The 15,000-nt window shown below is 38.4% G+C and overlaps 2 protein-coding genes across 2 annotated transcripts in view; one reads left to right on the top strand and one right to left on the bottom strand.

Annotated features, from left to right (window-relative positions):
* Positions 1 to 1,775, bottom strand: part of LOC138047182 (large ribosomal subunit protein uL18m-like) — a 3,455-nt gene extending 1,680 nt beyond the window's left edge. Inside the window, exons 1-2 of the mRNA XM_068893923.1 lie at positions 1,457 to 1,775; positions 151 to 382 (exon numbers count right to left, since the gene is read on the bottom strand). Coding sequence (XP_068750024.1) covers positions 151 to 382; positions 1,457 to 1,737 — 513 coding nt within the window. The 5' untranslated portion in view covers positions 1,738 to 1,775. The remainder of the gene's footprint in view (positions 1 to 150; positions 383 to 1,456) is intronic.
* A 67-nt stretch (positions 1,776 to 1,842) lies between these two features.
* The window catches only part of LOC138047181 (notchless protein homolog 1-like), a 16,972-nt gene continuing 3,814 nt past the window's right edge, over positions 1,843 to 15,000 (top strand). Inside the window, exons 1-15 of the mRNA XM_068893922.1 lie at positions 1,843 to 1,908; positions 3,357 to 3,483; positions 5,665 to 5,836; positions 5,925 to 5,970; positions 7,283 to 7,362; positions 8,312 to 8,388; positions 9,442 to 9,539; positions 10,418 to 10,454; positions 11,406 to 11,561; positions 12,090 to 12,128; positions 12,413 to 12,550; positions 12,807 to 12,903; positions 13,446 to 13,551; positions 14,127 to 14,169; positions 14,276 to 14,335. Of these exons, the coding sequence (XP_068750023.1) occupies positions 1,904 to 1,908; positions 3,357 to 3,483; positions 5,665 to 5,836; positions 5,925 to 5,970; positions 7,283 to 7,362; positions 8,312 to 8,388; positions 9,442 to 9,539; positions 10,418 to 10,454; positions 11,406 to 11,561; positions 12,090 to 12,128; positions 12,413 to 12,550; positions 12,807 to 12,903; positions 13,446 to 13,551; positions 14,127 to 14,169; positions 14,276 to 14,335 (1,281 nt within the window). The 5' untranslated portion in view covers positions 1,843 to 1,903. The remainder of the gene's footprint in view (positions 1,909 to 3,356; positions 3,484 to 5,664; positions 5,837 to 5,924; positions 5,971 to 7,282; positions 7,363 to 8,311; positions 8,389 to 9,441; positions 9,540 to 10,417; positions 10,455 to 11,405; positions 11,562 to 12,089; positions 12,129 to 12,412; positions 12,551 to 12,806; positions 12,904 to 13,445; positions 13,552 to 14,126; positions 14,170 to 14,275; positions 14,336 to 15,000) is intronic.

Genomic DNA, 15,000 nt, shown 5'->3' with positions numbered 1-15,000 from the left:
TGAATTTACAAGTGGTAGTTACAATGACAATAACGATAACTAAAAATCTTGGGAGAAGGAATGATATTGGGTGGTCCCTGTAAATTCAATAGGAATTTGTTAATTTAAGTGTTCAATAGCAATATTATCCCTTTAGGGTAATCAACTCACTCGCAATTTTGTTCTGTCACCATACTGTGGTTCCCAGTAAACTCTGGTGATTCCTGCCTCAATGCATCTTTGTGCCAACACTCTACCAAGGTTTCTTGCTGCACTAAGGTCTGTGGTTTTGTAAAGGTGTCTTGTGATTTCAAACTCAACTGTGGATGCGGAGGCTAGGACAACTCCACTATGATGAATTACTTCAGCTCTTGAGTGCCGGTTTGAGATAATAAATTTTAACCTACACAAGAAACAAATAACCAACAGATACACATGTTTAAAATAAGGTATCAAGATGAGAGATAAATAACACTTGTTATGAGAACTATGATGAGTAGGACTAATGATACTAAGTTAAAAAAACTCCACATAGCTGGATTTTTCAAGGGGGAGGGGGGTCACACTCTCTCACAGTGGGGGTAATAACTGGTTTGTCATGTCAATAACCATGCTGTTTTTAGTGAAAGTGACAATTTTGCAGATGAGCCCTGAGTGCCGGGGAGGGCGAGACCCACAAAATAGCTGCATAGATGAAGTAAGTTCCACGTAACATAAATTACTCTGTTCCAGTCTCACGGATATGGTTTGTATTATGTTGTTGACTGTCACAAAGGGGGGCAGGGGGTGTCACAGGCACCCCAGGATACCTCTAACTATGCCCTTAATGGTATTACTATAGAAGCTAATCTTAAGGTGATCTCCTCATTCTCCGGCCAACATTGTATTTTTGAGGTGGCATCCATTGAAGAACGAGGGATAATTCATAAACCATAAACTGGCCACGTATTCTAATAATCTAGCCAAACAAACTACTTATGTGGGCCATACTTTACAGGGAAACCGTTGAATCGGTTAGAACTCAAACTGCTTTCTATTGACTACAATGAGCTGTGCCTATCCTTGCTAATGTTTTTGTACCAGTCTCTTGTAAACAGATGAAACTGATCTGCACTGGGATGAGTTCATAACAACTTTCGAAAGATGAGCCTTTTGTTTGCTTTGATCAGTATAGCCCACGTGAACGCCTACTTGGCATCTTGTTTTTTACAGGGTTGCGCTGTGCATTATTGTTTGTAAAACTGTTGGGTCTAAAATGCTGGTAACTGGTAACTGGTGAGCCATCCGAGTCACACAGTTGTTGAAAGCTAACCGTATTAAAATGGGGGCTTAGAATTAAAGGGAAAGTGGTCTAAAGCGTTTCTCCAGGAATTTAAAAATAATTCTTCCCAGTTACCAGTTACCTGTTACAAGTTACCAGCAATTTAGACACTCCTTTTGTAAAACTGCATACGTCTTCGCCGGGAAGAATACTTACTTGTTGTAAAAATCTTTTCTGTATTTTTGTGTAGCATGACCTCTTGGTTTATTATATCCAAAGTATTCCGGATTCCGAGGATTTCGATTCTCAAAGTTACTTAAAATTTGAAGTTTGTTATTTTTCTGATCATCTTCGACAGAGTCTTTGTCCTTCACTTGTGCAGCTGACATAGAAAGTTGATGCCTTCTAAGTATAAAAATCCGTCTTGAGATAGCACATAGATCGATGTTTAAATCTCGCGAGAGACTTTTCATAAAAGAAGACAAACACAGTGCCATTCGAATTTATTTTTTGAGAAGACAGGTTCATTAAAAATACAGCGCATGCTCTAATGCCTTGTAGTACATGAAGCATTCACTGATCAGAAAATACGCCGCTGATCGTAATAAACAATTAATTTCACTTGGGGTAAAGCGTACATGTCCCATCCAAGAAAGTATCAATATGGGGTAACTATCGCTAATTTACCTTTTGGATTAAGTGTAATTAATGGTGTCAACCCTTTTCACTTAACCTCGGACTCTTGGCCGAATTTCTGAAACATCAACTAGTTGCAAAAAGTAGTTCCCTCTGAGTCGTTTGCGCGCACGTGCGGCCGTCAAAATTTTGCCCCTCGAAAAACGAAAAACACTTTGTTGCATAATTGTGCAGGGAGAGTAGAAAACACTGATCCCAAGTCCATGGACTACCCCCAAAATACTATTTCAAGTGAGTACCATTGGTCGTAAGCAGCGTCACAATATATCACAGGAAAAAATAACAGATTCCCATTTTTGGCTATTTTAGGGTATTTAAAGAATACCAACAAAAATCCCAAATTTGGAAGAGTGAGACAAGTCCCAATCAGGGAACTTGGTTGGGAATTCCCTGGTTGGGACTTGTCTCACTTTGCCAAATTTGGGATCTTTATTGTTATTCTTCAAAATACCCTAAAATATCCAAAAATGGGAATCTATTATTTTTTCCTGTGTAATTAGTGCTAAACCAAAACATCCATATTAAACAGCGTTGGTCAACAGTATTTAAAAGGACGGGGGTGCTCGTCGTACCTTTTAGGGATTAAAAAAGCGGTTTTGGTATCTGTTAGGGTGTTCAGCCTCAAAAGGTTCTGTACCTTTTAGGGTATTGAACCAAAAAATTAGGACAGGAGACATTTGACAATCAACTAACAATTAAAACCCATAATTTGGTACCTCTTAGGGATTCTTTTCAATATTTCCGACGAGCACCGGGGTCTAACCACCCATTTTCAAAAAGTTTACCTATCAATAATTGTTGCACCGGTTTCACTTCACTTACATGATGAAATCGGCTGACAACAATCATTGAAAGCTAACCTTTTTGAAATGGGTGCTTAGACTTAAATAGGGTCTAAATACTGTTGACCAACGCTGTTTAACGCATTGACTCCCAGGGGTTCCTCATTGACGAGTAAAATCCTCTGGCGTTAGAGTAAAATACTACGTCTGGCTGGTTTAGGCCGGTTTGGACGTCAAAGGGTTAAAATGGATGTTTAGGCTTAGCACTAATTGTGATGCTGCTTACAACCAATAGCACTGACTTGAAATAGTATTTTGGGGGTAGTCCGTTTGGGTAGTCCGTAGGGGTAGTCCATGGAACTGGGGTTAGTGTTTTCTACTCTCCCTACTTATGCTTATGCATTGAGAGAAAAGTTTGGAGCCTTATGGTATACCTGGCTAAGCTTTATTCAGCAATCAAACATGGACAATGTGTATAAAACTCTTTGCAACTTTAATATAACTTAAAATAAATTGATTTAATTTTTCCAGTTTTCATTCAGTTTTTTTGGCTTTTGTCAGTTTTTTCCCTTTTTGTATAGGATCCTTCTTCATTCTCATCTAAATATATTAAACAAAATTGTTTGTTTTCTCACTAGTGATGGTGGGCGTATCCTTGCGCAATTCAAGAGTGAGCTTGGAGAACTCATAGGAACACCATTTGATCTTCCCCTTGACATCACACCAGATAAATTGGAACTAGTCTGCCATGCAGTGCTCCAAAAGGTAGCTACATGTACAGCATGATATTGCGGGATGACTTCACTCCTAATGTTATGTTAATATCAACCAAAATGATGTGATATAATTTCCTTGCCTGAAAAGAAATAAAATAATAATATGATGTGAGTCCCAAAGGCAGCACATTCAGTTCTGATATCACAAACTCTTCATCTCTCCAATCGTTCAGAAATAAGCTTAGGAACTCCTTTTTTGGTGAAAAGTTAATTTTTGGTACTTTATTAGCCCTTGACCTCCCTTTTCCCTGCTAGCAGAGGTCTCTTCTGTTTTTGTGTTCGCTGGGCTGACAATTGCAAGAAAAGAGACCTCTGCCATGGGTCTAAATTCACTGTGTTGAGTATATATGGCAGTTACTTAGCAACCAAATCCTCATGTGATACTTCATGTTGTGCCGGCTCACTTAACATCAGCAGAATTACTGTAAAGGAATGCACCGGACACATTGCACCAGTGGCTCAGTTGGTTGAGCACCGGGCTGCCATGCTGGTGGTCGTGAGTTCGACTTCAACACTCAGGGTCTTTAAATAACTGAAAAAAAAGTGCTGCCTCGTTTGTAATTACATCTGCAAATGGTTAAACTTTCAAATCTTCTCAGATAAGGACTGTAAACCGTAGGCCCCATCTCACAAATATCTTCCATGTTCATAAGTTCCCCTTGGGATGTTAAAGAACCCTCATACTACTTGAGAAGAGTAGGGGATGAAGTTCCTGGTGTTGTGGCTGTCCTTTGTGATTGTATCCATGGGTGAGTGGATAAAGCTGATCCACACCAGGTGAACAGCTGCCAAAACTTCAACCTGCTCAAACAAACAAATAACAGACAAACATTTAACAAACAAACAGTCAGCAAACATCTTACGTGGCACGTGGTTTTGAGAATGCCGTTCGAGGTTGTGGAATGCACAAAGACAAGAGACCTCTGCTAGCAGGGAATTCTCCCACTTGCTTCCTATCCAGAGGAAGGGAGGGGGGGGGGGGGGAGACTCTCACATAAAAAGGACGGGGTGCTCATCGTACCTTTTAGGGGTTAAAAAAGCGGTTTTGGTACCTCTCAGGGTGTTCAGCCTCAAAAGGTCCACAGAGGGAGCTTTAACGGTACTTTTTAGGGTGCTCCACCGAAAAATTATGACAGGAGACACTTGAAAATTTACTGTAATTTTAAAATTGTGTCTTATTAAAACCCATAATCTGGCACCTCTTAGGGGTGAAAAAAATTCCATGCCACGCCCACAAGACCTTGGTACCTCTTAGGGGTTCTTTTCAAAATTTCCGACGAGCACCCCCGTCCTTTTTATATTGGAGTCTTCCTTCCCCCAGGCTTCCTATTATCGTTGTTCCTTTCCGAGGCTCTACTCTGAAAGGTTTTTCTCTGGGTACTCTGGTTTTTCTCTCTCCTCAAGAACCAACCAGTGATTTGATATGAGCTGATTTGATTTGATTGCTGACAGTACAGAGACCCCGATTAGTGCCTCAGTACTGAATACAGTTCATACTTACGGTACATAGAGGATATTACATGGCTGCATGGAGATACGAAATTTCTCTTTGAGTGTTGAAAAATATTTCACGAGTGAGAAAAGCGAACAAGTGAAATACTTTTCAACACGAGAAGAGAAATTTCGTATCTCGAAGCGGCCATGTAATATTCTATTTATTACATAAACACCAATGAAATACTAAATCATTTCACAAAAGACATCAAAAGGCGCGATTTTCATATATAACCATAGCAACAGTGATCTTTTCATGTGTGAAAATAACATGTTATCTGAAGTCACATGACTGTGAAGATATCATGTTTTTGCGCAAAAGCTCACTTGGTATTTCATTGGTGTTTATATAATAAAGTTAAGTATTGTTTCATTATTATGTATCGACACAGACAGCACTAAAACATAAAAAGTTGTCTGCCCTAAATGCCTATGGAGATGTGCCCATGAATGCTAATCCTGTCTCTGTTGTTATTTATTTGTTGTCTGGGTTCAGGGTTGCACCTCAATTTGTGGTTGGGCAGATAGATAGGCAGAAGGAGGCCTTTGTCCTTTTTTCTTGTATATTTGGGAAATTTGTAAATAAATACATTTGGTCCTTAAAAGCCCTTGGAAGGAGCAGTTGATAAATTACATGTATTTATTCATACCTACTTCGTTGTTTTGATTTCTAAAGGATGAAAGTGTTCCATACTCATTTTTTGTCAACAAGACGGAAATCACTGGAAGCCTCAAAGAAACTCTTGATTCACAAACAATAGAGACTGAAAAAGTTGTAGAGATAGTATACCAACCCCAAGCAGTGTTTAGAGTCAGAGCAGTTACAAGGTGCACCAGCACAATTCCAGGTGTGGTATATAATCTGCGAAATGTATAAAAGTCTGGTTTATCCATTGATAAGACCATAGTTTGATTCCGATTATTTATTTCTGACAGGTCATTCTGAAGCAGTTATATCTGTATCATTTAGTCCTGATGGCAGGTAAAAAGTGAAACGTCAAATAAAAATCTTGCATTAGTTTAAAGGGGCTGTTGCTAACCCTTTCACTCCTGTGGGGTTCCCCATTGACGAGTAAAATCATCTGGCGTTAGACAGAGTAAAATCTAGAAATCTCAGTGGCCCTTACAGGAGTGATAGGGTTAATTCATGGGGACATAGTTTTATGAGTGAACCTAGCTGTTGTTAATTCATGAGGACATAGTTTTTGAGGGAACCTAGCTGTTGTTAACCCTTTCACTCCTGTGGGATTCCCCATTGATGAGTAAAATCGTCTGGCGTTAGACAGAGTAAAAATCTAGAAGTCTCAGTGGCCCTTACAGGAGTGAAAAGGTTAATTAAGGAAGTTGCTTAAGCCTATAAGAGGGAGCATGTCTATTCTGGGTGTGTGTATTGTGGGGGGGGGGGGGGGGGTGTTGCATACAGAAGGAGCTGTTTCATTACTAGCCCCTTGGATTCAGGCAAATTAGAAGTTTTATGTTTCAAAAGATGAAAATCATACCTACCTGGCCCACTTTTTCAGGTGTGTGGTTCAGTTCAATATTAGGGTGACCCCCAGTCAATTTTTTCTTGAGGTGGGGGGTGGGCTTTTTATTTAAGAAAGTGTCAAGTTCTGGGGAGAGTGGGGTGGATAGATGATGGAGAGGGTTGATGCAAAGAAAAAATCTCCAGATATTAGATCTCCAAGAGTTGACATCTCTGTCTTAATTAAGCTTCACTTCACTAACCTGGGGGAGCCAGGACGGCTTGGTGGTTATCAACCTCTACCTTCCACCTCTGTGACCCGAGTTCAAAGGTCATATATAGGCTGTGAGTGAGTTTCAGTCAATCTCAATCTGACTTCAAGGGTTCTTCTCTGGGTACTCTGGTTTTCCTCCCTTATCAAAATCGACTTTCAGTCAATTACTTCCAGCTGCGGGCAGATACCCTCGATGGGGATAACCGGTGGTATCCTTCCTTTTCTTTGAATTGAATGGATAACGTTGAATTAAATTAATTAAAATTAAATTAAGAACTTTTGCCAATGTATGGGTGAAGCTTTGCTTAAAGTAGATTAACTGTGAATTAATAGACTACCAGGTATGTGTCTTGTTGTATCTTACCCCTGTAATATAGCCCACTTCATATCATTTCAGTGGGAGCCAATGTTAAGTAAAATATGCAATTATGCAGCTTTTGAATGAATCATAAAATTGCCAGTGATAATAATACTGGTAATTCTCATTATTGTCACATTGCATTTAGTTGTCATTATTGTGAGAAATTTAATAGATTATATTTTGTGATCAATGTTTAGATATTTGGCAAGTGGTTCAGGTGATACTACAGTAAGATTCTGGGATGTCAACACAGAAACACCCCACTTTACTTGTAAAGGTACATGTAGGAAACCTTTATCATTTTTCCTATTCATTAATTAACCCATTTACTTCTGGAAGTGAGACTTAACAGATTTTACTTTGTCTAACACCAGACGATTTTACTCGTCAGTCGGAGGTGTCCTAGGGCATTTGAGGTGTCAGTGGGTTAAGCCTTTCACCTCAGTCTGAATGCCCCCGCCCCGTGCTAATGAGTAAAATCATGACATTAGACAAGGTAAAGTTGTAACAAGTGTCATTCTTAGGAGAAGAAAGGTTGAAGTGGACATAGTGTTTGAGTGGACGTAGATGTTGTTAGCTCTTCCCCCTTTGAACCAGTCCCATTGATTAGGACTTTTCAGTGTCACTCTTAGCCAGTGAAGGGTTAACTGATTCTTGAATCCTTAACAACCAGTTGTTTTTGAGTAACTGCTGAAGTTTTGGCTAACTCAGCTGCTTTAATAGTGATCAGGATCAAACAAATATGACTGGTCACAAGTGCATTTGATCCTGCTTGATTTGTCGTTAGAGTTCTATTGATATTTTAACATTAGTTTTTACCATAATGATTATAAATATTACAATTTACAAAGACACAGAAGTTGTTGTTTTGTGGCAGGGCAAAAAATTTTCGTAGCAACTATGAGAGATCTTATAAATAAAAACTATTTGTTATCAGGTTAGTAATAGACTGCAAACATTCTGACTCATTTTTGCTCTAAAATTGTTGAAACAAATACAAACTTTTAAAATAACTGAGACTGCGGGTCGCAAATTCCGCGGGCGTTGGTTAGAGTGAACTCTAACCAATGCCTGGGGATGCAATCTACAATGTTAGCCATTGAAAGCGTACATGTTTGCTTCATTGATTCTAGAGCAAAATATAGACTGCTCGCAGTCTTGGTTAGAAAAGAATTTAGCCTAATAGAATCAAATATTCAATGTTATTTTTTTAAATATAATTTAAGGTCATAATCACTGGATACTACATATAGCTTGGTCTCCAGATGGAAAAATGTTAGCATCAGGATGTAAAAATGGCGAGGTTAGACATTTTATTTTCCCATTACATTTTGGATAATAAATTTTCCTCTGACATCAACCAACGGAAAGTCACATGTATCTATAGACTTACAATTAAATTTTAATACAGATTGGTTGTAATTTGGATACATGCATGTATTTGATACTAACTTCTTACTAACCAAGTGCGAGGGCCATACTGGGGAATATTGGCCTGGGGTCGTGGCAGTACGGACCGAGCGCAGCGAGATCTGTACAAAAACGACCGAGGGCCAATATTCCCCAGTACGGCTCGAGCTAGCTTGGTTAGTAAGTAGTTTATTATATGGTTTTTTAATTACATTTTGCTTTGTTTTGCAAGCCCGTAATCGGCCCGTGGGCATTACGGGAAAATAATGCCCTATAATTCAGTCACAATTAGCCAATCAGAGCGCGCGTTATATCGGCTACAAACACAAGCCATATAGTAATAATTTATACACCACTAACTAAGATGTCTTTAACCCTTGACTCCTTGGAGTGGGACTTGAGTGATTTTACTCTGTCTGACGTCAGACAATTTTACTCGTCAATGGGGGCAATCCAGGGCATTCCAGGTGTTGATGGGTTAAACTTTAAAATCGTAAATGGTTTGAAACCAGGGGTCATATCATAATAATATTATTAAGTGAAGTACGATGGTCCCGGTGAGTGTACAAACTGTTTAGGATGACAATGACTGACGTTCGACAACCTGTGCTGAAGTCACCTTTAGAGTCAAACTTAACATTGAGCATTCATCTCCATAATTATCACGCATTCAGTTTACAAGTCATTTTAATGCAATGTTCAAGTTCCATCTGTATTGCTTTTACAATGGCTTACTTATGGGTTATCATTATATTTAAGACCCTGATACACATCGCTTGCTTAAAAATATTATTACGTATATTGATTACTCAAGGTGTTGCATTACATTATTAATGTCAGATACAAAGGGCTTTTCTTATTGACTTGCGAGCTGTCTTGTACCCTCTAAAATTTGACTGCTTATTGATTTCTAATATCCATTATTTTTGTGGTGGTTGTTGTGTAGATAAGAATATGGGACCCTGTAACTGGAAAACAAATGGGAAAAATGTTAAAGGGACACTTACAGTGGATTACATGGCTTAGCTGGCAGCCACTTCACAGGTAACATTTTTAGAGCTTATAAAGACTTTGTTCTAACATCATCCCTCTGCCAGGTCAAATGTGATTGAACTCAGAGTTGGTTCATGCAAATATACTTGGTCACAAGCTTGTTGTGTATGTAACAATGGTTGTTCTACCTCAGTCTGCACACACCTTAAGAATTGCAAATTTTTGCCGTGATAAATCCAGGTACAATAACACTCTTTACAATCTTTCATTTAATGGGATTGATACAAGACACCATTCCTTTTGTTTAATAGGATAGTCTGGTTTAATTTGTTCAAGAGTCAAGAAGTTTCATGCATTGTTTAAATTTACCAGATATGTCCAGAAATGTATGCGAGTAAATATTAGATGCACACAGATTTCAATTTAAGCGTCATAAAGTGTCCCCTTGCCCTTTTCCCCAACTTCAGCATAACTCGTGTCTCAGAATACAAGCATTTAACGTCACAAAGTGTCCCACAAAGGCTGCTCTTTAAGTAAGGATGAAATGCTGTATTTATCCTAAACTAAAAAGATGCTTACTTGACTGTAATCTTTACCCCTATTTTATTGTTGGAAATAGATAGCAAATGCTCGAGTGTGCATTTAATTTCTTGCATTTCTGGACATAAGTGGAATTTACTTGTTTCAAAGTGATTTTTGCTTGTGTGTACACATGGGACTCTATCCAATCAATGTCAAACGAAAAGTTGCAGTTTAAAAATAAAAATAAAAAGATGTATGTTTCATTCAGTGACTCCAGAGAAGTTGAAAACTCTTTCAATTCTTTCTTGATCTCTTTAGACACATATAAAATAATAATAATAATAAATGTTCCATTTTGTGTTTCATCTCTTTTCTCTTTGTGAAAACAATCATTATTTCCTTTTTAGAGATCCAGAATGTAGGTTTCTTGCCAGCTCATCAAAGGTTAGTGTCAAACAATACAATACTTTTAAAACAACTATTCACGAAAGTGGAGGTGGCTAGTGGTGGATATTTTAACCGAGCTGCGAAGAGGCGAGGTAAATATCCACTACTAGCCATCGACACTGAGGTGAATAGTTGTTTCAGGATGTACTAAAACAGCAAGATAATATAGCACAAAAAGATTAAAGCATATCTCTCCTGCAAAGACAACAACATTCTCGGGTGCAAATTGCTCAGCGGTGAATAGGGATATCCGGAGTTCGAGCAGCGAATCAGCGTGAGCGTTCAATGCTATCCACTGGTTCAGTATATGCTAGCATCATTTAGTAAATACTAAAACAGTGGATAGCGGAGTGGTGAGAGCAGTCACCTCCCAACAATATGAACCCGGACCCGATGCCGTAAGTGAGGTGAGTTTGTGTTGGTTCTCTTCTCTGCTCCAAGGCTTTTTCTCCGGGTTCTCTGGTTTTCCTCCCTCAGCAAAAGCCAGTATACAGCTGCTTCCAGCTGGCTGTACGCAGTGAACCAAGGTTGTACGTGGACTGTGTAGCAGCAGCCAGAGGCACCAATTAGTATGCTTTCAGTTCGACCTTGTTGAGCTGCATCATTGCTGTACTTGCAACAGTGATTAGCGTGAGCGTTATTGTTGACTACTCAAGCTCCAAAATCCTTTGCTATTCACCTCCGAGTAACTCGCACGGGATTTGTGCCCAAATAAATAAATGAGTTAAAATCATCTTTCTGTGCTATACCATCGCTGTCACTGTTTTCCAGCTGTTCACCTCAGTGTCGTTGGCTAGTGGTGGACATTTAATCACCTTCATGGTTCAGTAAAAATCCATCACTGGCCACCTCCACTTTGGTGAATAGTTGCTAATAAATATTAGTGTCTAGACATTGATACCTAATTTTTTTTCCGATGATGTGTTGACTCCACAACTTTTCTTGCAGGATACAACAATCAAAATATGGGATGTAGTCCTTTGTCAGTTGTTGCGTACACTATCCAGCCATACAAAATCAGTAACATGTATTCGATGGGGAGGAGAGGGGCTTATTTACTCAGCATCACAAGACAGGACAATCAAGGTCTGGAGAGTAGATGATGTGAGTAAACTTTTGTTGTTATTGTTGTTGGTTTTCTTTTAATCATCTGATTGTTCTTAAGTCCTTGAACTTACTTACTTCGTAGTACTGTGATGTTGTAGAAGAATGGTGGTTACCAAATTCACCAAAAATTTGCCAAGAAAAGGAATTCATCATGGGTTTCATTTCACCTGGGTGAAAATGTGTATTCTGTAAAGGTCAGACTAATTAAGAGGGCCACTTCACAGAAGGTGATGGGCATTTGCTAATGAGCATCTTAATTGGCTGCTTTCTTAAGGATTTCTCTGTTTTGCAGATATAATTGCTCTGGGGTAGCTATCAAGACAAAACCTTCTGCTCTTGAGGCAGAAGCAAGCTCCAGATGACAAATTTTCTCATCACTAAATCACCTGGGAAAAATCAGTTACACTTAGAAAATACAATTTCCATACATTAGATAAACTGTCAACAAGTCAAGTTAATCCCTGGGTAAAAAGTCTGTAGTAAATTGACTACAGCTTGTGTTTTTTCCTAATTTGTTATTCACAGGGAGTCCTTTGTAGGACACTGCAAGGCCATGCTCATTGGGTATGTTACTGATTTCCTATATACACAGTGTATATGAACCAAGTTTGGAAAACTAAAAGCTCTTCACCTAATTTATCCAAATTTCTTGCTTTAAATTGGTTAAAAGGCCATTTTGGAGCTCACTTCAATCTTTTTTCAGAAGGCATCTCTCTCTTGAAAATTAATTTTCAATCTTATGAAAAGCAAACTAATTGAATGGTCAAAAAATGTTCTGAAGGTCACATTGAAATTATGGCTAGGTGAAATCCAAACTGGCTGTTATTTTACCTTCATTTCTACTTTAGGTGAATCATTTAGCACTGAATACAGACTATGTCTTGAGGACTGGAGTTTTTGACCCCTCAAAAGGCCACAAAGATGAACTTATAGCAGACAGTGATGCACGAAAAGAAATGGCCTTGCAAAGATACACACAAGTAAAGGTACAGTTTCTCATGATGCTTAACACTGATGTTGCCCAAAAGTAAAAAAGGTAATGATTTGAATTTATGGAATAATCGCAGAGTTGACTTCTTTTGTAGTTGCAAAAATTAAGGCATTTTAAAGCCAAAACAGGGGCCATTTGCAGCTGGCCAACAAATTGTGCACTGGGACATCTGAAACAAAGCAAAAGGCCTATTCATAATTTTGAAAGTTGGTCAATTATGTTTTAAAAAAATCAATGTGGTTCACTTTTAGGGAGGAAAAAGAGAAAGAATGGTTTCAGGATCTGATGATTTTACTCTTTTTCTTTGGGATCCAGAAGAAAGCAAAAAACCTTTAGCCCGTCTGACAGGTCAGATTCCTTCCTCAAATTACTAGATGATGTCTAAAAACAAAATAATGTAATTTATCAGTAAATTGAGACAAGGGCAGGTGCCAGAATGCTCAGCAGGAGTGGAAACTAATTTATAACTTGGAAATGGGACCATGACAATGTCTGAGAGTGGCAACTTCAAGTGCTCATCACGTTGAGTTTCTCAGAACTGAAATACTCACTTAGACTAGGGGAACAAGGTAAGCAAGAGCTTCTTTGGCAGGTGAATTGTGCATGGAATAAAATGTCTTGAAAACCAGCAGGAATGTCCTGTTTAACTGAGCCCTGTGGAACCAACTGGGTGTGATCTCATCAAGGGAATGATGCAACTTACCATCACTGTCTTGAGTCTAATTTCCAATAATAATATATTTACATTTAAATCCCCATTTAAACACCTGACTGATATGCTTGCACTGGATGGGAGACACTTTAAAAAGTGAACGGAACTTTAGAAAAGTGGAAGGAATCATGAAACTGTCCAATCATATTCTTAATTATTTATTTAATCATGTGCTTAGGTCATCAGGCTTTGATAAACCAAGTCAGCTTTTCTCCTGATGGTCGCCTGATAGCAAGTGCAGCATTTGATAAATCAGTTAAAATTTGGAATGGTGACACTGGAAAGTTAGTAGCAGTTTGTTCTGTCATTGCAATTATTTACGAAAAATATCCAAGGAAGCTTAATCGTCAGTCACTTCTTGTTTCATGAGGCTAGCCTGTTATGTTTTACCCAAAAGTGCAGATCAGTAACAAAATTACACCAAGACAGCAGTTTATTTTTTGGGAGAACACATGACAACACAGGGCCCCCAACCCATGCTTGAAAGGTCAGGGAGCTTTCCAACAATGACAACTGCAGTTATGCACCAAACTCTTTTAACATACTTGTCTAATGCTCTACCACACCTGGAATTGCAGAAGAAACAGATACTGAATAAGAATATGGGTCTCAAAGCAAAGATAAAATGCACGGTTTTAAATACATCCATATATGGTAAGGGTGCAGCAAGCAGGCCTTGAAATATGATATGTAGCAAGAAATATTCCTGCATGTTCAGGAACCTGAATGACATTTAATTAATTAAATTCAGCACTGAAAAGATGTGCGACTAAGTGTAACTTATTCTCTGGAAAGGCGTGGCTTGTAACAGGGTAACTAAAGTTACATCTTCAACTTGAAATACTATTTTGTTATACAGATTTATTACATCACTTCGAGGACATGTGAATTCTGTATATCAGGTAAAAAGAATAATTATTTAAATTATTAAATTGATGAGGCTTCCAATAATTTTTTACTCAAAGCATTAGTTATAGTATTAACTTATTATTGCATTTCTTCCTCAAGATTGCCTGGTCTGCAGACAGCCGTCTTATTTGTAGTGGCAGTGCTGACAGTACCCTGAAAGTAAGTGTCCGGCCTAACCTTCCTGCTTTGTCATGTGATGTACATTCATGGACACTTAACGTCAAACAACAAACACGTTTTTAGCTGTGGATAAGACATTTGAAATGTCTCATCAGTTTTGTCAAGGATTGTAGCCTATGACTTCAAATTACATGTAGGTTACATTTAAGGACGGTGCCTACTATTGTTATTGCGCATACGTTCTGCGCATCTCCAGATACTTGGATTTCTTATTGGTAGTGCTTTTAACTTTATGCGGAGAAAGCAGAACTTAGCAAGTGCTCTTGGTATCCAAAAAGAAAACTGGGGGTAGCCATGCATTTTTCAGAGATAATTAAGCTTTAATTTGGAAAGGAACACCATACATTGCTTTGTATTTTAAAGCTTTTTGCTAAAATTGTTGATTAATTGTCTTTGAAAAATGTGTGGTTACCCCCAATTTTCTTTTTGGTTTTTAATATTAAACACTTGTTGAGATCCGCTTTTCCCGCATATTCATTCCTTTGAATTAGTAGGCACCGTCCTTAATCATGCGAGTGACAATGGGCCTCTGGCTCTTGCAAGGAATGTGATGTTAGTACCCCTCATGGTGGAACTTATACCTCGTCAGTATTTTATCTTTTAGTAACCGACACTTTAGAAATAAAAGGAGGCACAACACACAT

The sequence above is a fragment of the Montipora capricornis genome, chromosome 4, assembly GCF_036669925.1.
Source record: "Montipora capricornis isolate CH-2021 chromosome 4, ASM3666992v2, whole genome shotgun sequence".
Lineage (NCBI taxonomy): Eukaryota > Metazoa > Cnidaria > Anthozoa > Scleractinia > Acroporidae > Montipora > Montipora capricornis.
The sequence above is the reverse complement of the archived record's forward strand: the minus strand, read 5'-3'. Positions and strand labels throughout refer to the sequence as shown.